Source organism: Anneissia japonica, unplaced genomic scaffold (genome assembly GCF_011630105.1).
Source record: "Anneissia japonica isolate Jap-2015-1 unplaced genomic scaffold, ASM1163010v1 scaffold287965_len1858130_cov191, whole genome shotgun sequence".
NCBI lineage: Eukaryota > Metazoa > Echinodermata > Crinoidea > Comatulida > Comatulidae > Anneissia > Anneissia japonica.
Genome location: NW_022748342.1, coordinates 1,103,066 through 1,126,663, shown reverse-complemented (window position 1 = coordinate 1,126,663; position 23,598 = coordinate 1,103,066). Strand labels below are relative to the sequence as shown.

At 32.1% G+C, this 23,598-nt stretch overlaps 1 protein-coding gene across 2 annotated transcripts in view; it reads left to right on the top strand.

Annotated features, from left to right (window-relative positions):
* Positions 1-653: 653 nt before the first annotated feature.
* Positions 654-23,598, top strand: part of LOC117120875 (myocyte-specific enhancer factor 2C-like) — a gene marked incomplete at its 5' end in the record, with an annotated part of 47,502 nt that continues 24,557 nt past the window's right edge. For both annotated transcript variants that reach the window (XM_033265974.1, XM_033265973.1), the window contains 3 exon segments: positions 654-857; positions 22,141-22,275; positions 22,851-23,133. In XM_033265974.1, the coding sequence (XP_033121865.1) occupies positions 654-857; positions 22,141-22,275; positions 22,851-23,133 (622 nt within the window).

The following is a 23,598-nucleotide window of genomic DNA, read 5'->3' as shown; positions in this document are numbered from 1 at the left end:
CGGTCTATCGATCACCGACAGATGGGCCGCACCCATCATGTCACTTCTAGATTCCCAAAAATGGCACTCTCAGGCCAATTGTGTTAGGCCTAGAAAATTATTCTTATTAATCTTAACTGCAACAGATTTTTCCATGACTGCTCGGTCAGGTTACCCACAGCTGGACCACATACTGGCATTGCCCCTTATTCGAGTTCATCTGTACTTCAGCTATTATATTTCCAGTTACTGAGTGCCCATCCACTATCTGTCCAGAAGTCAGTAAAACCAATGTTGTCAATGATGATGCGATTCTATGGAAGGCACTACAAGCTGTGTGGAACAGGATATTTTCAACAAAATTTCCTTGACTTTCATCAACTATCAGATTTGCATTGTGTGAGGCAATCGCTCACACAGCCAGTGGAAAGATTTGATGTGGAATGTTGGCCCAAGTGATGTGAGAGTCAGCCTTAAGACAACCAAGTGGAGTTGCTAGGAGGAATGCCTTACAATCTGTTTCAGTGGTTGCAGAGTGCATCGTCATTGTTCTCTCCACTAATTGCTCTTGAGAACTCCAGTATTTGACATTTTCTTACAGGTACTATATGGAATTGTTGAAATAATTTAATGTTATAAGTGTTGGTTATTAACTTCATTTCATTTACTTTCAGGTCACATTTACCAAAAGAAAGTTTGGTTTAATGAAGAAAGCGTATGAGTTAAGTGTGTTATGCGATTGTGAAATAGCGCTTATTATATTCAACAGTAGTAATAAGTTATTCCAGTATGCTAGCACAGATATGGATAAAGTATTACTCAAATATACAGAGTACAACGAACCACATGAAAGTAGGACCAATAATGATATAATAGAGGTAAGTACAATTATATTATTAACTAAAAAAGCAGTTAAATTATACAACTTTATAATTAATAGAATCAATTTTTTGTCTAACCAGTAATATTTTCCTAATTATTTTTGCCAATTAACAGAGAAATAAGTGTTTAGTTACTAGATTAAGATATAAGGCTGCTATGGATACAGCTAAGTACTAAGTCTTTGATTGGCTAAGTATGTAATCATGTTTGTTAGCAATTTGATTGGTTGAAATCAGGTTTCTATGAATACAGACATGTACTAATTCATGAATGTCTGAGTTATTACGTTGTTAAACATCTTTAGTTATTGGAATTACGATTTTCCTACTGCTGATTTAACCATAATTGTTATTTAAAAAAAAAATTTTTATTTCTGATGTGGATAACCAAGCTCTAAGGTTTTCAGAAAATTAGGATGATTGATATATTTATTGTATAATTGACTTTTATAAGCTGGTACTGGTATAGGCATTTTTAATTGGCCTCTTCCTTGAGGTTATAAATCATAGGTTTTTTTATGTGTTGCTGCTGTTAATCAGTGCAGGAACAGTCAACTGTACAAGTTGAACCATTTATACTCCTAGATGGAGAGAAGCAATGCAGATAAAGTGCTTTGCTTAAGGACACAAGTGAAATGCACAGCGAGGGATTGAAACCCCTCCCCCTCCCCCCTCCCACCTCAGTGTTGAGAAACCACTTCTAATAATATATGATTTTAACCAAGATAGAATATGTGGATACTTGTGTAATATAATGACTAATTCCTTGTGGAAGCATGTGGTGGTGGTACTGCTTTAGGCTTCCAAGTGAAAGATCTTGTTTCAAATCTGTGGTTGAACAGTTATATTTGTCCTTGCAAAAGGCACACTGTCTACCTTAGACTCCATCTACATTGTCAAGTTCTATGTGACAAATGATTTGATTTGCCCATATGAGGTGTGATATGACATCGTCATGTCCATGGACAAATCACAGATGTTGTCAGAAAATTTGAGTGTGGCCAGAGCATTTCTTAATTCCACCCAGGAACACAATGTAGGATAGTGAATTGGTAATAATAACGCTGATTAATGCAGTAAATGTGAAATACCCATATACAAGGGAGCTCTCGATTTGCGCGACTACACTCATGCGTAACTGTCCTCTGCACAACAGGAATTTTGTCAAACTGCATCCTAAAATCTACACGACGTGGAGAACTTGCCGTTCTCGCATGCACAGATGAAATATTGGTTACAGTATTATGTTCTAGATTCTACTATGTCATGCAATGAAAAGCTCCCTAATACTATGCACTAAGTACAGGTTTGGCAATGAAAGTGCTGGCGACTATATTTGATATAAATTTTTATTCTATTCAGCTCACCAAATTACATAATAATAGAATACAAAAAGGAAATTTCGCTTGAACATAAAAAAAACCCTCCAAAACAATGAATTTAACAAAAGCAATAATAAATATATTAATTATACAGATTAATAAAAATAAATTATTATAAAAATATGAAAATTGATACAACTAGTGGATTAATTGTTGTCAAGAAATTTAAAATTGTTTTGCGAAACCACCGCCCGCCAATAATGATGATTTTGAATAAGAATAATATTTTATTTTTTGAGAATTAGCAATTAAAATTTCAGAAAAAAAAATAAAGGTTTTCTTTATTTTTATTACACCCACCACTGCCTTGAAATCTTAAAAAAATAAGATGTGTATATTTCTTCATAATTATATTTAATGGAAAGCATTTAACCACCCGATTACTACACTATTCACCAATATTTTCTCCTTCGTTTTGATATTTTTTGCAAAACTGCGCTAAATATGAAAACAAAATTTTATTCTAACTTTTTTATACCCTTCTCTGACGATCTTTAAAAAAAAAAAGTTTGCGAAACAAGGTATAAAAAAAGCCTAACCTTAGTGACGTTAGTCCGTTGTCTATGGTTGCTAGTCCTTTTGTAGATAATGGGAGGGGAAGAATGCTTAGTGGGGGGAAGGTGGTATTGATGTTGTAAACACAAGGTGGATATGGAATAGTTTGTTGACACCAGTGTTGTGTAGAAGCGAATCATTATTCATTTGAACATGAAGCAGGTGACTGACTGCAAAAACAAATAAACAAAGGAATATGTCAGTCAATTAGACAAGTCATTGAATAATGTTGCCAACTGGAGTAGAAACCGATGCTTTGTACGAGTGCATGGACGCAAATAGATCTAGCCATTCTACGGTGTTGTCGACGAGTCCAATACATCAGAGCTGTTATAGTTGGTTAGTGTCATCTTCAGTAAGTCATCGCAGAAAAAAACAGGCTACTCATCATAGTACTTCTATTAGAATAATATTGGAACATCAAGAAGTTTATTCCTCCATGATAATGCCAATCAACATTACAGTGTCATTAATCAATTAACAGTTAAACTAGTTATTGATTTGGAAAGTACTTTATTTTGTTGGTAGTTGGTTTTAGATTGCAGCCTGTCAGCATTAGTATTGATTTTTTATCCTTAAATATTGCCCATCTTAATATAAAAAGGTAAATTTTCTGAAAAAAAGATTAATTTCTTTAAAATAATTTCCATGTAATGGTAGATTTAATCAGGCTTTGTTGAATAGCCATTATGACTGACACTTTTTTAACAATCATCAAACCCATAAATAAATATTGAACAGCATAGCTCTTGAGTAAATTAAAATAGGCTAAAATTGGAACTGAAACATATGGATTAAAACACAGACATATTAATATTATCAGATTTGGTTTAAAAATACAGACAAATTTATTTATGACACTCATTTATTTTTTTCTGGAGTATACTTCAATTTGATGATATTGGAAAACTGCGGAAAAAATAATATAGGGAAATTAGCAAGGAAACCTTGTAATGCTAGGTGTTAGGTTACAGTTATATAGAATACTACAGTGTTACATCACGATACCGTGTGATACTACTCCGTTGCTATTGTTACAAAAAGCTTTCAACTGGGCGCCATTTTCTCCACTGACAAACCACTGATCCCAATTTCTAACGTAATTATTAAGATGTTAAGATCTTTCTTTTTCTTTGTAAAGTTTAATTGATGATTAAATGTGTGTTCGATAACTAATATAATGCAAGCTTTTGTGTTTTTAGTACATTTTGATGGTAAAATATTAGATTTTAAAATGCCTATTCCAGAAAGCCTATGAAGTCATTTATTCATAATGAATGGTAACCAACGTTTGTTGACAACAGAGAGCGCCGCCGGCCGTTGTGACGACACGACTGTGGTACTCTGTAGTAGAAAATTGAAGCATGAACAATTTGAGAAATTTCTTTACTGTACAAACTACTGTAGTTTGTAATCTGGGCCACAAACTTGTCATTGACATTTGAGATGTAAAATCATTTTCTCTGAAATTTTACATCATGGATAACACACCCATGGCTATTGTGATGATCACATAGAAATGGGTAGTTAGTATTTTTTTAGGCCTCTGAACTACGCTTATACAGTGCGTCCGTGATTCCAGGACAGCAGCTCTACTGGAGTAGTACAAGTATATCTTGAGTAACAGCTGGCTACCTAGCTGGCCTTGTAATCTATACTATCCTTGGGAGTGATAATGGCCACTGACTTCACCAAGTTCATATCAGGCTTTCTCAAATGCTGCTTAAATTATATGTATCGCGTTATTTTAACCTGTTCGGGAGGCCTAGTTTCCATTTTCGAGGGGCAGAGCTATCCATCCGTCTAAATTTAGAGGGGTGCCCCACAGAGGAGCCGAAAACGAATTGCGGAATTAGATTGGCCTGTTATAATGCTCGCATTATATTATCAGAATCTTAGGAACTTGAAAGGTTTGCTGACCCGCTGTGCTTGGGTGGATGTGAAATTCTACTCGATTCTAAAATCAGCAGGTTGTAAATTTGAAAAAAAAACTTTTTACTTTTACTAGTGCCAGTTAAAGCTCAAAGCATTCTATGCCTAATCCATCCCATTATCTTCTGTGGTACCGTATATTTTCCGGGATTTGTCATTACACATAGAACAGGAGATATTTCTTTCCAAATTCTCCACTGATTCCTAAAAAATTAGTGTTCGAGAAGCTGAAAATTTTGATAGAAACTTCACTGCTAAAAAATTTTTTACCAAAAAGACTAAGAAAAACAATCTGATCTGTATAATCTATTTGAAATATTTATATTAATAGATTCTCATTAAACTATTGTATAACTACCCTTTTAATACAAAAAAATATGTGCTACATATTAGATAACTTATTGTAAAGTAGCAAAATTTGTATGTTTTTTACTGTAAATAAATACTATTACAGTAGCATTTTAAATAAATATTTTGATTTTACTATAGAGTACAAAACAAAATAATAATGTGAATTTTGATGTTTTTACTTGATACTTTGTTGTATCTATATGTCATTCCATAGTTTCTACAGTGCATGTCAGTGTCAAAGGTCAAGTTGCATAAACAAACAACCAAATTAATTGTGTAAAACCTATGTTGATGTGATCTGAATGTTTATAATAGTTTTATCTATGAACAGATAATTTTGGTTGGCTTATTGCCAACTAAATTTAGGCCTACTTGTATGCAGAATTATCGATGGCTTTTTTTTTCTAAACTCTCTCTTTAACATTAAGTTTTTGTCTTCAGCATGTCTATGTTGGTCCTCATTTATATTTTCAACAATATAAAGGTTACTTCTATTTAATGATAATTTTTGTGTCCATAGTTCTATATGAAGTTTGTAAATAGCCTTAATCATAACTCATATTATAGCTTAAATCTGTATACTGGAAGGCTTACTAGTACTGTAGGTAGTGTATAAATTTAGAACATAAAGCATGAAAATAGACCTAGGCCTACTGTGGATCAAGAAAGTTACCTACCAATGATAATGTTTGTGATAATAATAGCATCAATATACCAAAGTCCATTTCTTTTTAAAAATAGTACCTTAATATCTATTTATAGTAAATAAACAATCAACTTGATAACAAATTTATTCCTATTGTAATAAATAATTGTTTTAAATGCCTACATGAATGTCAGCTGCCTGTACATAGGGTCTTCTATGTTATTCACAAAATATTTAGATGCAATGGAAGAAATGGTTACCTTCAATGTACAATTTGCTGTGGACAGGTGTTATATTATCCTATAATTGTTAAGTGTTTAGTATGACTGGTAGAGAACACAATATAAAATGAGTATACAACTTTTTGCTGTGGTTTCACCTCACATTTTCTGGTTCATAACTTGTTCATGAGTGATTAGAATAGGTATTGTGATCTTATAAAAAGTGTTGGCTCAGTTATGGTTTACTGTCTACTTTGGTGGTAGGGTACAGTTACAAAATGTTGTTAAAGGGGAATTCAAGCGGTTAAAACTGATCGGTTGCAGATTTATTTTTATCAGTCTAGCTAGAGGATTCCCTAAAGCTCAAATTAAACATAAAACCAGCATAGTGTAGTCTATCTTTAATGTACTGTCTTGTGCATAATCAAGAAAATGAAAAGGGGTTAAATGAAAACATTAAATTACTCATTTTAACTATAGTGAGAGAAAAAAAAACCAATTAAATTTGGCTGAACTAAAAAGATTTTAAAAACTACTTGCAATAACACCACTTGATTCTTAATTATAAGTACTGTAAATAAGCAAAGTACAGTATATAATACCAAATATGAAAAGAAGACTTACAGTATAACAATGATTTAACAAATAAAATACATTGATATGGTATAAAATTCATCAGCAAGGAATAAAAAATTCTATAGTTTTGTGAACTAACAACTCATAGATTGTTAGTAATAGATATTGTATATCTTATTCTTGTTCATAACAATTGATTGTCTGAAATAATGCCTTGGCCACTTGCTTGTGTCCTTGGGCAATGCACTTTGTGTTTGTCTTTCTCCATCCATGAGTGTAATGGGTGCCTTGTAGAATGCGAATGTTCTACGTTGAATGTGTTGCTGTATTCTGAACATGCATGCATGACTAGGAATGTACTTTTGACAATGGAGACATTTGCAAATTTTGTGTGGTTCTTACTGTTGAACATTATCAGGTAAATTTGGGAGATACAGCAACGATTTTACAATTGTGAAGAACTTATAATCCAGTTCAGCTTAAATATAATGTAAGAGGGAAAAAAAAAAACGTTTCTCATCAGGAGAGAATTTTTTATACCTTGTTTAGCGAACCCACCACCTGCCAATAATCATGATTTCAAATAAAAATAAGATTTTATTTTTGCCCAATATAGTACACCTGCCGTTACAAAAAAAAAAAAAATGGAAATTTCAGAACAAAAGTTTTTTTATTTAATTTTATTACACCAGCTACTACTTTGAAATCTCCAAAAATAAAATATGTTTCTTCCTAATTACCGGTATAAATTTGAAGCATTTAACATTCCATTACTACACGTTTGTATACATTCAACAATAAAATTTTATTCTTATTTTCTCCTCCGTTTGGATGTTTTTGACAAAGCCATTTGCATAAATAAGAAAACAAAATTTTATATTTATTTTTTTCCACCTTCTGACGATCTTTAAAAAAAATAAGTTTGCAAAACAAGGTATAAAAATAATCTTGCCTCAATTTGAAGGGCTTTGAAAATTTTAATCTGGGAAATATAAAATTATATCCAAGATATAAAGATTGTCACAGACATCAGTTGGAGAATTATCCAGGCTAAAAAGTCATACCGCATTGTTTAAAATTGATAAATTTGTGTAAAAAAAAAGAAAAAAATCTTGAATTATGGTCTTGTGCACTATAAAGTCTTATTATTAGTGCGTGTACGGTACTTCTAAATATTTTAATTTGTTAAACCGGCACTTACTGCGTCGTACGACAGTTCTACGACCATCGGCCGACGAATCTTAACTGTGCTTCATATGGACACTAGATCACGCGATGCTGTCTGCTGATTGTTGGTGGCTGTGTGAATAGATTGTCATGGAAAATGATTTGTTGTGCGCACACGTCGTCGTGTTCTGTTCTCCATGGAATCGCATCAGACGATGACCGCGAGTGCCCAGCTTTAGGTAAAAAGCTTCGAATTTCCAGGATTTGAACCCATGACCTTGGCAATAGAAGGCATAGTACTGAATCAAAAACCCACTGCTTCACACAAATACTTGTGCATTATCAAATCAAATTCTAAACATCATTATAATTGGACCAATGGACTACTGATTACAAAGATACTGTAAGATCACTAGAGGACCGGATAGTGCCCATAGAGCTATAATTTGTACCAAATGACAGGGTTAGAGGGGAAACCCGCTGTCTCATTAAGTAATTGTTGGTATGATTATTTATGACAGTGATCTTTATATCTAATTTGACAACTGATCTACATCTATCAGTTAAGTTTGTGTTAAGAAAGACAAGGGGAAGAGCTGGTACCTGTTGTTATAATGGCTATTTATAGGTCGCATTAATTACATTTGTTTCTATCATTGCAGTTTTCCTAGTTACCATGGGAACGTTAGGGCCTAGGCTTAGCAGTCAAACTGTGCTTTTAGTGCATGTATTTTGCACCATGTAGTTTAAGTAATTTTAGTTGGTGTAATATTACAGTTAATTCCATTTACTGCATCTTTACTGATGGTATACTTTCAATACTACATTAAGGGTTCTTCCAAGAGTTCATTAAACTCTAAGAACATTAATAAAAATAATAATTTTACATATTCTTCCAAATTTTTAATCATTTGTCGAACAATATATTATGCTGAAATTAACATGAATCAATAATCCTCTATTTTCTAATATTCTAATGCCATTTAATATAAAGTATTACTCACTTATATACTGTAGATCTACTATGTATCAAAGTGCCAATGTAGTATTAAAGAGATTGGCAATGATGATTATAGTATATATTTTTGTTGACACTTTTCGGTTAATCCAGAGTGGTAAAGATCTCTTTAATGTTCATTAGTGTAAAAAAATTCCACATGCCTTATATTTCTAGTAATAAAATAAGCCAATCGAAGGGATTTAGTGGATGTAATGGGGATTAGTATCTTAGATGATCCTCCGGAATATATCAAGAATAATGATGTCTTTAACCTATAATATCAGGTGGTGTAGAAATGTTTAAAAAGAAATGCTTAAAGCACAGTCTGAAGCTGCTATTTGATAATTATTACCATCACAAACACAGATACAGTTAAATTAGGCTTTATTTTACCTTCATGTTTATGCAATACTGTACATGGAAGTAGTGTATTTTAATAATTTTACTACCATTTTTTTTTAGTATAGTTTACTTAGTTTCTGTACAATCTCCATAAAAAATAAGTTGAAAGTCATGAGTTATTTGTACACCTTTTTTTCTGCAGATAATAAGTTTTCAAATGTCTTTAACCCTCTTTTGCAATCGACCTTTTGCTAAGCCCCGCCCCTTAGATAATTTTGCCAAGGTCCCACAAGGGGACAGTGTTAAAACATACGCAAACATATGCATTAGTGGGACAACAAGAGTATACTTGTTAGACACGCGTTTATTCCTAGCCCTGTTTCGTTTGGTCTGTTGTTCAGTTTCAATGACACTCTGGAGGCAAATTAATTTTGTGTTGCGTGTTAAACTTGATTCCACATTACTTTTTTTCAGTCCATTTGAAAAAAATAATGATTCAGTGTATACAATGGCTCATGTGCACTATAAAGAACTCAGTACATCCTTCGAGACGAGTAGGGGGATATTCCGGTGTATTGGAACAGACAGCCCCTGTGGTGGACGACAAGAGTTGTTGGTACCGGGTAGCACAGACACGAAGGGACCCTTAGGGGCGAAGAAAGTCATTGATCGAGTTCCTAGTCCACATATCCAGCACACTGAGCATCTTACTTTAGATGGATATGTGCACTATTTAAAACTACACTATTATTATTATTATTATTATTATTATTTAAATAGTTTTTGCTTTCAAAAAATTGAGAATTTATTGTTAGACTTGTAACTCGGAATACTTGTCTAAATGCTAAAAAGTAATAATGAATAATATTTTAGGAATTCCAAGTCCTCAGGAGTGTATGTTTTTTTATGAAGCGTTCTTTCTTAGAAGTCTGTCATTAAAAAAAAATGTAGCTGTGTTAAACCTTGACTCCAGAGGCTTCCGTTGCTGTTCCAGACACATAGCTTCAGGCGAATGTTTTTTAAACAATTCTGAGCATTGGCCAAGCCTACCATATTACTGAATCAGAAGAGGGCGTACTTAATGCTAGCCTTTCATAAATTCCCTTGTGAGTGTGTGTTGCCAGTGATATGTCCTGTGTGAAGTCTGTCAAAGCTACTATCATAGTATGTAGTCTCGAACATATTACTGTTGTACCTGCATTGGCACCAGGCCCAGGGGTAGTGTTTGTCATGTCCTGACTATTAAGGTCAGCCTGTATCATGCTGTTACACCATTTTCCTGTTTAGCTTCTCCGCAATCTCTTGGAAACAAACCAGCGTAAGGAAATTAATCTTCTGCCATTTCATCGCTGCAGTGCATCTCCAGTCTGCATCGAGATGAGAGCATCGTCGATGAAGTCGTTGCCAATCTTAATGTCAATTTACCATCCCATCAATGCAAACGTATCTAGTTTATCAACTCGCCACTCATAGTTACTTTCTTATCCGAAATTAGCAAAAGCAGTGTTAGCTTTTTAGAGAAGATATTGGGAAAAAAACACAAAGGAAGACATTAATGATATTGGATTTATGTGCGAATGTGTTTCTGCTAAACAAAACATGAACAATGAAATGTGATAATTACCTTTTACTGTTGAAAATATGGACTTAAATTGTGGCTAATAGTGATGAATCTACACTATTACTTTCCATCCAGTATGCTTCAAATCTTCCTTTACACCAGTCATCTATTCTTACCTTGAATCTTTTGTTAATTTGTTTATTCATTCAACAATTTGTTTTCCATGTATTAATTTATTCCATAATCGATCATTCCTCTATCTATCTTTTAAGTTTTTTATCTATCCTTCAAACTCTCTACCTGCCCACCCACCTGTCCAGCTGGGGCAGTAGTTGGGTTAGACTTTCCTTTGCACTAGAAAAGAAGAAATCATTAATTTTAAATACAATTTTTGGTATATTTTTATATTATGTGACTTTTAGATGCCATGTTTATTGTTTTCGAGGAGATAGCTTTTAAAAGTAAAAAAGATGTTTTATTTAAAGTAATTATAAACATACAAAGCATATAGAACCCCTTTCTTTTCTATAAGGTTGGCTGAATTCCAGTATGGAAATTAAAAAAAAAATGCGAACTTTGAATTCACTTTATAACAATACATGAAAATATATATGCTTGTAATTTAGGTCTCTTTGTTTGCACTACTGTATATTATCATAAGCAGAAATTTTACCCAATAACTGATCACTTAAAGAAGTGTTATAACGTGTGCTTGTATACAAAAATATATTCCTCGTCAAAAACTAGATCTTTAACAACATTCCTAAAGGCCTATTCTTTGCATAAACAGACTGCAGTGCTCTTCCAGTTAAAAGATTTTTACTGGTAAACTTGAAAAACCAACACCACACACTGTCATAGCCTAAGCATAGACTGGAATGATGTTCATTTATTTAAAGAAGGCTAACCTAGGCCTAATCAGTGGTTTTTTATTTTGCAAACACAAAAATTGTTACCGGTTTTACTTAATTTTTATTGGTAATATTGATGGCTAAAAAGTATTCGGGAGAACACTGAGCTGGTATTCAGTTTAATGATTTTCCTACTAAAATGTCTGAAAATCATTGAATTGTTCCATTTGGTTACTCAACTTGAAAGTTGATTTATGATTTGATATATTAAAATAAGCAAATCAGTGTTATCACTGATTTTTTAAAATAGTTTTTCTAGAATTTTCCACATTTGCTTTTATTAATAATATAAGAAAAAAAAGATAAGTTCAAAGAAATTGTAATGTTTAGTATGCTTAAAAAGAGATGCAGTTGACAGTATATATGAGAGATTTTTTTTTTCATCTACTGATGTCACATGTTGAAGATCCGGCAGTAGCTAAGTAAAGTCAGACCTAAGCATCGGATTTGCTTAACATGCGTCATCAACTCTCAGTTGTTATTGCAGTGAGAGCTGGCTTTTTGTTCATTCACATGCCTCTGCACACAAATAATGCTTCAATAAATAACGCCTTACTTGGTGTATGCACACTCAATGATCTGGGCTGTTTAGTGTACTTGATGAGGGTGTAGCGAGGTTTCCTCGACAGCCAGGCCCAAGAGGCTTTCAGATCATTAACCTAGTCCCCGTCTAAAAATAGACCATGTTTAGTGTAAAGATTCTTCTAATCTGACCCGATTCCTGAAATAGCATGCAGATAACTAAAAATAACTTTGCTGTCGTAATCCAATCATTCAAAAACAGTCGTGGCGACAGTTGCCATGGTGAGGCTTCCTGCTGTATAATTCTGACATTTCCTTTCTTGCATTATTGAAATAATTTCGTTTTCATTCTATAGTACAAATTCAACTACCAAAAAGGTCTTTTAATGTTCTTATTTCCTTTGCTTGGTCATTGTAATTTCTCATGAATTTTTTTTTTCCTTATTGGTATACCCCATAATCTCTTGTGTACGATTGACTTACCATATTGACTATAGGTCTGGTCTCAAAGGATATGTAGAACCTATACAGATCTGTATCTATTTCTACTACCTACTACTAGCCAGCCAGCTGATTATGATGAAGGTCATTAAAACCAGTAGTGTGTGCTAACTTTTGATGAACCCAATAATAATTCTTTATGTATCTGTTTATAATACTTCTTTTAAGCAATATGGATTTATAAAACTTGCTTCTATTACGTAAAAAAATCAATCTCGCCATAAATCAATTAATGTACTTTTGAACTCATCAGTGATACAAATCAAAACTATTTGTTTAAATTACTTCTTAAAACTTTCAGATGTCAAAATATCTTTCTTAAATGTTTAAATGAAAATGTCTGTCGCCTTTTACTGTTACTACTAGTGCTGCTTTGCACAAGAGCCATTGTTGAAGAATTATCAAGATATTAAATTTATATTTTATGAAATTTGAAATATGCTTTTTAAAGAGTTTGCAGGGTCAATTTCAAAGCAAAATGTAATTTTACATTTTAATTTATGATTTTATTTGTCTGAAATGAGATGGTAGCCAACAATGGTGGAGGAAGTAGGGGAGGGTTTAAATATGGGGAACTGTCGTGTGGACATTAGATGGTGCCAGTGTTAATCAACTTTGTACATCTCAAACAATGTTTGATACACAAGTGGCTGTAGTTGGACTTTCACTTAAACTGCAACAGGATTTCCACAAAGCCTGATTGCTTAAAAATAATCTACACCAGATTGCTTACTTCCTTTATGATCCTAAAACATAAAAAGGAACAATTAAGAAGAGAGTATGTATAAATAATGTAATATTTCCCCAATTTTTCTTTCATAAGTTACTTGTCCTATAGAACATTAGCAACAGTTAACAATAACATGTGATTTTCTATTTATTAATCAATTTTTCATTTTGGCAAACTACCGACTTCTTCACAGCACATTTATAACGTTAGTATGGTACATGCTTTCCAAAATATTAAAGAGACTGTTCCATTGTAGAAATAAACTAACATTAAATCATGTAGCAGTAATGGATGTGACATGTTGGAATTATGTTATGGAGTCAGATACTCTTGCTTGCTATTACTCGAAATGTCATTATGTTATTGAAACTTTATTCCGTAAAACCAAATAAAAAAAATTACTTGTTACACTCCACCTGGATGTACTGTATGTCTAGGTTTTTTAGCCTATGCAATTCCAGTTGTGCCTACTGTAGGCATGGCACTGCTAAAGTAGCATCTAATCCAACATCAAGGAATCATGCATTACTTACACCATAGATTAATTGAAAAAACAAACAAAAAACTCACCCCTCCCCACCTAAAATTTTATTGAGATGTGACACTAAACAAGACATTTTTTTACTTAGCCTAACATTCATTGTTAGAATTTGTTTATAAAGTATAACTTGACCATGTGAGAGAAAGGTAGCTTGATGCGAAATAGTTTTCCCAGAATAACAAGTAAATAAATGAGATAAAATAGGTTTATTTGTTTGTAGACCTATATTTATGTTTATTTTTATTTCTTTATTCTGAATACAAAATAATATTCATTGATAAAAAGTACCAAAAAGGCAAATTTATTTCCATTGTGGTCCATTTTAATAGTAGAAAATTGTCGTACTCTAAAGTTCTTTTATAATGAATAAAACTTTTATCTTGTCAAACTGCTAACAAATTATTTTGGATGGCAAAGTTAACTACCTGTAACCTAGGGCCTGTTCCTACTGAGCAAAAAAAACGTGTTTTAATATGGTTATTAAAAAACGTGTTTTTTTCCCAGTAGAAACGGGCCAAAAAACAAAAACACGGTTATGCATTCTTAAAATGCGTGTTTTGACATGCGCTGTAGCTCACAGGATGCAAGGTTAACTTTAACCTCTGTAGGTGATCGTCATTATAAGCTCCGCCTACCTACCAAAGCTCGCGTTACCGTGTTCTTATTAGTTGCACATTTCACTAGAAACGAGTTCAGAAGGAATTTAACTGTTTTTAAAAAACATGAGTTTTTGGCATTATTCAGCAGAAACATGCCCTCAGTATCAGTCCTTGTACTTTTGTACAAGAACTTTTAAGTATCATGCTATACTGCTAATGTTACACAACCATGTGATACTGTACCTTTTTTACTAAGCATGATATCCATGCAGTCGACATTAATATTAAGTGCCTAACAGCTAACTCTCAGTAGTAACCCTAGCATAGTAGATTGGGATTTTTTTTTTTATCTGTTTTATGTTATGGTAATACTAATAATATTTTTTAAAGATTTATGTTTTTGATTAGACATTACATTAAGATTTTGCAGTTCAGTAGTAGATAAATTTACTTCGGATAAGGGTTTAAAAAATTTATAATCCATAATTGTTAATTTTATTTACAAAAACTGAGCCTGGTAGGTACAAAGCAAATGATGTACCAATAATTATATAATAAATAACAATATAATTAAAAAATAGAATAATTAATAATAATAATCACAATAATAATTAATTAATAATTACATTAGAACCATTTTAAGAAAAGAATTACTCTCTCATTGGTACTTCGATAAGTATTTTCAAATATTCTAGGAGTTAATTTGATAAATTATAAATTGTCATTATTGAACTTGGGAATTGTTGGTAATTCTGTAGGCCCATTATTTGGTGGATGATGCTCCAATGTAAAACAATTTTATTTTCACCATATTAGTATTAATGCACCACAATATTTCTATTACAACATATAACATTTGATATATTTAAGACCAATTTTTTTTCTTGATTTCAATTTAATGTATTGTTTTGTGTAAGAAAAGCAGTAAACGCTTCAGATAAATTTCACTTTTTAAGTAATATTTGTATACTCATTGTTGACAATGTGTAATCTTTATTATCAGCAGAAGTTGAAAGTAGTTGAGAATAAAAAACTGTTTCTGGGAACAGGCCATAATTATTATTTATTAATAGCATTTCTTTTCATAAAACCACCCTGATAATATGGCTCTAAATTCATTATTTGTATACAGTGACTTGGTTCTGATGTGTGTGTGTTTTGTAAAAAAAACCCCAAAACAGTCAATCTTTCTAGAGGGCACTGCATAAATTAGCAATAATTTTTTGAATATAAATTTGTTTGTAGTTATGATGCATTGTAAGGCTAAAACTACAAGTGTCCTTGTTTTCTATATAAATATTGAAACATGTATTCTTTACCCACGTAAGGTAGTCATGATTTTCTTCCGCGGGGTCCCCATCTTCTCAGATTGATTTGAGAGAGTGCCTTATGTTCATGGCAGTTTATGAAAAATCATAAAAAATATGCCAATGACTAAAACAACATTCAGTAAAAAAATTAATAGAAAAACATATAATTACAAATCATAAAAAATATGCCAATGACTAAAACAACATTCAGTAAAGAAATTAATAGAAAAACATATTTACAAACACATTTGCAACTCTAGAGTAAAAGTACAATTTATGAACTTGCTTACTTGGATTGCACTGTGAAGGTCATTGTACCATCAACTGACTTCAGAGACAGATTTGAATGTGTGTTTTATCATCTACGATCTATGTCCTGAATATTTAGTGTACAGTATATGAGATTCTGTCTGTTTTGGATAAAATGTTTACGTTGTGTAGACTAGGCCTATGTGATGATGGCTGCATGTTCTAGTATCTTGTCTCAGGATGTATTTCACTGTATGGCTAATCACCATTAATTGATTATAGGAGTTAAAAAAAAAAAAAAAAGATTGACCAGATTTGCTCCTGTCTCGGAATATTATGTTCTTTCTAATTGTTGACAAAAATTCAATGATGTTGGTGTTAAATCTTATGTGGTATTTTTTTCCTCTGTATTTTAAACAAATTTGTTTATCGAGGTTTAAATTTATAGTAAAATAAAAATGTGAAATAATGATATTTATTAACAATAATCACTTAATGCATTCAGGAAAAATCTAAAAACTAACATCAAAGGGTCTAATTAATATTCATTAAAAAAAAAACTAATAACAGTTAGTGCGCACATTAATAATTATAATATTCTGTAAATAATCCTTCCAATTCTACTAAAGAAATTATTTGCATAAAATGAATTTTGGTTTTATTTAAATATGAACATGCAAATGTTATTTTAATTGATGTATTTTCATACTGCATAATACTGGGTCTCAAGCCTAATAATTAATGGGAAAACATAATGTTTAAGAGTCCATAAAAATTTAAAAAAAGGTGAGTTTTAAAGCAAAATATTGAATTCCAACATGATAGCATTATTTTGAATCAGCCCAGGTATCTATGTTAGTTGCTTACATTCACTTTACAGTGTTTGTTTTGCCACCAACAGTAGCGGTATCTTTGTTTTGTTTTTTTTATTTTTTAAATAATTCCTTCTGAGCTCGTTCCTTAACAATGATGGTTATTGTGCTTTGCTAATTGGCCACTGATGAAATTTATGCGGGGAAAGTGGATCCCTTTTATGCCTCAGCTTGTCCGAGCACATCCAGCTGTGCCTAGTAGACTGCAGGTCATTGGATAAATGATACAGTGAGTGCGTTCAAGCACGACATTATTCCCAGGTTAGTTAGTCAGGTAGAATCTATTATTGGTTTACTACAGATCTCAGTGTGTGTCACACGTGCAAATAACACTTGTATGCGTCTCCAAGTTCATTGTCTACAGCTACTGTACACTACTAGCAAATAAATCCACAGGTTCTCTGTTGTTAAGAATTAGAAGTCATGCAATTATCAAATCAAATCAAAACAACTTTCACTTTCAAAAAAAAAAAAAATGAAAATTCAAATTACACATAATACAAATAAATGTACATAATTCAGGAATGAAGAAACGTAATGACATTGAATCACAGAAAATAATTGCAAACACACGTGAAAAAAAAAACTGAAAAATTAAATTTAAATTATCTATCCAGGGTACAATATTTTAATACTGTACATTGTCATGGTAACTTAATATGTACATGTAAAAATCCATGTAAAACCACAAAGAAAATGATAAATTCACATGTAATTGGAGAGTACATACATACCCTTTTATTTTACATTCTTGCGCCTTATACTTCTATTTACTAAAAATATTGTTATTCCAAAATTATTCATTGGATGCGAGTCCACCACTACATCATCACTTTTCTAACAATATGTCCTAATGTTAATAATAATGTGGATATAAATCTGGAACAGAGTAAGATGTGAACTTAGAACGTTCTAAAAATATTTTCAGGTTATTATCAAGCTTTGGCAGTCACATATTGGTTTCATTCATATCCACCATGGGAATAGAGCTTAGCCAACACCCTAATGAGATTGCGCAGCTAAGCGAGTTGGGCTTGTTGTAAGTCTCTATAATCAGGAAAAGACTGTTTGCAATTGGTAATTTTAATTATGGTAAATTGGTGGATGAGACTATTGAATATCGTATAAATCAAAGTGTTCATTGGCTTGAATGAAAATATTTGTTGTCATCATCCAAATGTAGTATGGTAGTGAGGTGAAGGGGAAATGTTCAATATCATGCTTTTACAATAACGATGATTTTAACTCTGCTGTTGTATAGATAGTTGTTCATGATTACTGTGCTTTCTGCACTTTAAAGGAGTTGGGAGTATTTTGGTTCAGTATATCATGGAGGTATTATCGAGAAGGAGATCACTCGGCAACAGATCCCTTTGACGTGAAAAACCAATGTGTTCCCCGCCTTTGGATCGCGCGCTGGTGTATTTTCTGTTACCCTATAATTCACATTTTTCGTTAGCAACAACATGCGTTTATACGCTTTAGCACAGCAGTTGTGCGATTTTGCGTTTGCGGACTTTTAGTATGTTATTATGTGTATATTTGAGGAACAGATTCCGTAAAATATTTCTGTTAAAATTACTTCTGTGTTCATTATAATTTTGTCTAAAGATCGATTGGTTCGACTATAAAACTGAGGCAGCGTAAAACTGAAAATTACTCTGATTTTGGATTGAATTTTCGAATAGTTAACCCCGTTAACCCTAAAATGACTTAGTTTATTATAATCCTCCATCATTCCTTAATTAATATCTGTTAAAATTAGAATTATCGAGTTTTTTATCCAATTTATGGAAATTTAAGTTGAAATATACCATACTTTTAAAGCTGATGTAAATGTTTCATTAAATTCAAAACTCTTTTTTTTTTAGAAAATATTATTATGTTTGGTATTTCTTGAAAGATCAATGTATTAGCTTCATTGTGTAAACGACTGCGCAGCCATAGTGAATGAATGTAAGTAGTGCGCAATGAGAAAAGAATGTTCGCTCTATTTCGCCATGTTAAATTTTTTTGGTAATCTAAGCCTGCTGAGCATTTGGTGGCGGGGAACACATTAGACTTCAAAGGCATCGCGCAAAAGTTCTTCACGCACTGAGGCAGCTTTGTTCTTGGTTCATTTGCATAGCGCTGCATGCGCGTAGCTTTTTTGAGTGATCTCCTTCTCAATAATACCTCCATGAGTATACAAAACATTTGGAGGTTGGTGCTAACAAGTCAAAATTGTGTCTTCAATGAGATTGGGGAGGGTTGGGGAGATAGCAAAAAAAAAGTACCGTTGTACAATTCATTTAACTTTACCCACACAGAAGCCCAGATTAACGCATGCTTTCCATGTGCACATACAATGTACTATGTATTTATTCTTCCTTTAAACTATAGAAATTTGCAATACTTGTGTTTTGGTTTCCAAAATGGTGCAGTTACAATCATCAAAATAGAAAGAAAACAATCACACAACAAAGGCAAAATAAAACTAATTGTAAAACTTATAGATTCATAGAATTTTGGAATGAAATTAATGTCATTTATAACATGAAATATATACATGGACAATTAATGTTAAGTTCTGTAATATGAATATCTTTTTTAAACATGCAATAATATTTCCATATTTTTGTGCACCAATAGTGGTTAAAGATGCCATCATAGGCTCACAAGGAAAATCACTCTGACAGTCATACTCTAATTCATGATAATGAATATTAAATAAATAAATAAATAAATATTGTATAAAATAGTAATAGTATAGAAATATGGTTTGCTTTATATTAAAATAACCTTTTGATACATGTTAAAATATCCAACACTTAAAGAAATCTTTGGTGCAGGGACCATAAATTTCAACCCACACACACACACTAATTGGTTTTATGTGAAAAAATTCAAATGAATTGCCCATATATGGTTGTACTATGATATCATGATGTCCATGTATGGGTAAATCACACATAATTGTCACATAGAAACAAGATGACAGTGTGGCCAGCGCTTAAAACAAGCAGAAATAACCACTGTAATATTAGTAATAAAACACTTCAGTGGCAAACATTTTAGATATCATTTCCTGTAGTCTATTTTTTTTTTTTTTTGGGTAGTGCAAGTAAGATAAAGCATGTAAAGAGTGTTTACCTCGCTAGCAGGAGCTTTGTATCCGGCTAGCTAGTGGATAGTTGATGGGAAGTAAGATGAGTTGATAAGGTCATACCAAATTCGGATTAATGAGACTATTTTTTTCTGTATTTGTCAGCATATTCTCAAGATGATTTTTAAATAGGATATTCATAATTTAGGTAGAGTATTTTGACAAGTTTACAAATAGAAATGGACATTCTTATGTTTGGTTGTGAACTTTGTTTAAAAATAAGTTTCTAAGTTTCTATTTCTTTACAATTACTTTAATTATAAATTTAATCTTTAATGATACAGTATATGCGATTTCATATTCAAAACAGTGTATTATATGTTAACTATTTTAAGGTACTTATATTGATATGTTTATTTTATAATTTTTTGGAAAAATGTAATATGATCCTTACAAATAGAAATGGACATTCCTATGTTTGCTTGTGAACTTCGTTTAAAAATAAGTTTCTAAGTTTCTATTTCTTTACAATTACTTTAATTATAAATCTAATTTTTAGTGATACAGTATATACAATTTCATATTCAAAACAATGTGTTTATATGTTAATATATATTATATTGATATGTCTATTTTATAATTTTTTGGAAAAATGTAATATGATCCTTTTCATGATAATTAAGTAGTGAAAGGTGTCATTTATCTGCAATCACCTTTCCTGTGGCCCAGCTAATTATTACCTCCCCTTCCCACTCAATTACTTAATTATAAATCAAATTTTTAATGACATAAATTTCATATTCAAAACAATAATGTGTCTATATGTTAACTATTTTAAGATACTTATAAGTTATATTGAGGTGTTTATGTTATAATTTTTTGGAAAAATGTAATATAATCCTTTTCATGATAATTAAGTAGTGAAAAGTGTCATTTATCTGCAATCACCGTTCCTGCGGCCCAGCTAATTATTACCTCCCCTTCCCACTCAATCTTGCCTCCTACTTAATCTTCTCTTCCCACTCGGTATACTCCCTCTTTTCCCCAGCATGTCGTGAAGACTATTACGATGTCCAGCAAATCTACTGACATTTTGACTTAATAAATATGAGGCTTAGGTAAAGAGGATGTGGTTTTAGTTTGATGTATGTAGAGTATTAGCTTTAAAATTTAACTAATTCGATAAAGAACAGTTCCGCGACATATGTAGATGCATCTCATTTACTTTGTTTTTCATCGAAGCATTGATGATAATCACAAAAATGATTTTGGTAATCGTAATTTGTTTATTTTGTACACCTACATTTGAATGAGAATGGCAGAGTGTTATCCAAGGCTCCACTAGAGTAATAATAGTTTGAGAGATAGCAGCAGAACAGATTCTAAAGGGCTGTTCCCCTCCCACCATTTTGACAACAATAACTGTACAATGTGCATTTTGGACTTTCTGTACCTTTCTGTATTTATTGGACAATATTGAAAAAGGGTTGCCATTACAGAATTATGATTTATTAACATAAAAAACCCAGAAATCTTTTTCGATTTTTGTTTAAAAAAGGTGTATTTATTTTAATTGTAAAACATGTTGCTATATACCTGTAAATATGAAATCATCATACATCAGAATGTAACGTTGTTATTGTTCACTCTTCATAGAAGCTTATCTAAACCAATCAAAGATAACATAATATTTTCATCGTGATGATGGGATTTTTTACTAGACCTGCAAATACCATCAGTTAATAAAGATCTGGACAGTTAGCATTTTTGCCTGTGGCCAGCTAACTGTCAGTAGCAATTTGACGATTGGTTTGTAACTGAACTATTGCTCATCAATAATGGTAATACAGTGTCTGGTGATAAATATATCTAAATAACAAAGCTTTCCAGCTGATAAATTATCATATTTTCATATTAGTTAACTTTATATTTGATAGTTGATGCTTTTTTATATCAGTTTACTTTCTAACCTTCTCTTAAGGTCCTAGTCTTTAATGGAAACCAACAATTGTTGTTAATTTTGAAAGAGTCAGCTTTATTATAAAAAATGATTTTAATGATTTGAAAAAAAAAGATCCTATATTTTTTTGTTTAATATTATCAATTAATGATAGTTTTTAGAAACATATTTCCTGCCCATTGGAATTTTAACCTAATACATTCCGATTGCCATTCAAGGGTTCAAGTTTAAAAAAAGAAAAAAATGTATTTTTTTTGTATTTTAAAGGTTTTGAATAAAAAAGAAAACAAAGGATGTGAAAGCCCTGATGGTGATCCTGAATATACACTTACACCAAGAACAGAGGAGAAGTACAAGAAAATAAATGATGAGTTTGATAGGATGATGGGGGTTCGTCCGCAGGTAAGGCAACATGTACTAAAGTTAGTTTTTTTTAATGATAATGATAAAGAGGAGTTAAAATGAGGTCGTGTACTCAACTGTCTTTACCATTTGTAATATAAACAACTTGTTGAGTGTGTGTTATTGTACAAGTGAGTGCTAAACATTTTTGTACAAGTAAGATTATGAAAAAGAACATAATGAAAAATAAAAAGAAATTCAAAATTTAGATTAAAACTGCACCTAGGGAAAGGAGAGCGTGCTTTTCATATGTCAGGCCAACCTCGCAGATGTATGTCAACTGAAGTTGTAAATTTAAATTTGTTTATCAAATTTAGTAAGATTTTTCTTTCTTACCTAAAACAATGTTTCCTTTAGTATAGTTTACTAACTCCCATTAAAGTCATAGTTATGAGGAGGCGACCTTACAGACAAACCATACATATTTTCTCTAGTATTTGTCCACACAATGGATTTCTTCACGAGACTATGATGTACTGGATTGTTACACTTTAATTATATGGAGTAGTACCATTTCTCTTGTATATGTAAATGATGCTACAGTAAACATCGCACTTCTTTAATTTTCTCTCCAGGATGTCCATATGCATGGCAATTATCCCCCAGCCATGCCAGTGAGCATTCCCGTATCACAACAACATCCTGGTGTTAGCCATTCAGATTACAGCCAGCCTAGCAGCTCGTCGGCCATGCTTCCCCCACAACACAATCCTCGGCACAGCCTAAGCCCTCAACCCCTGATTCCAAGGACAAGCCTCAGTCCGCAACCTCACATGGTACGAACTAGTATCAGTCCCCAGCCACAGATATCACGGAACAGCCTCAGCCCACGACCACCGCCAAGGCCAGCTAGTACAGGTTAGTTGTGTAAATCAATCTACTTATTCATTCATACAAATTAATCGAAATGTTATAATGTAATTTCACAACATGATCAACTGCATCTTCTGCAGTATTCATTACTTTTGAGCCCACTTACTTGACGTCATACTAAGGTAAGCAATTAGATTTATTTACACAATATATAGTATTAAGTATAATAACTATCATTAAAGAATGTTATTACCAAAGATGATATTGATGCCATAAATTATATTTCTGATAATCATCCTATAACATTATTGTAATATTGTTGATGAAAAAAAATCAATGTGACTACCATATGAGTCGTATTGTATACTCACAACCATTGGTTTGAAGCACCTATGATGATCTGGTATTAACGATGAGGATGATGATGTCATAAATGATATTTCTGATGATCATCCCATATCATTGTTAATATTGCTGTTGGAGTAATCAATGTGACCAGCATAGGATTCG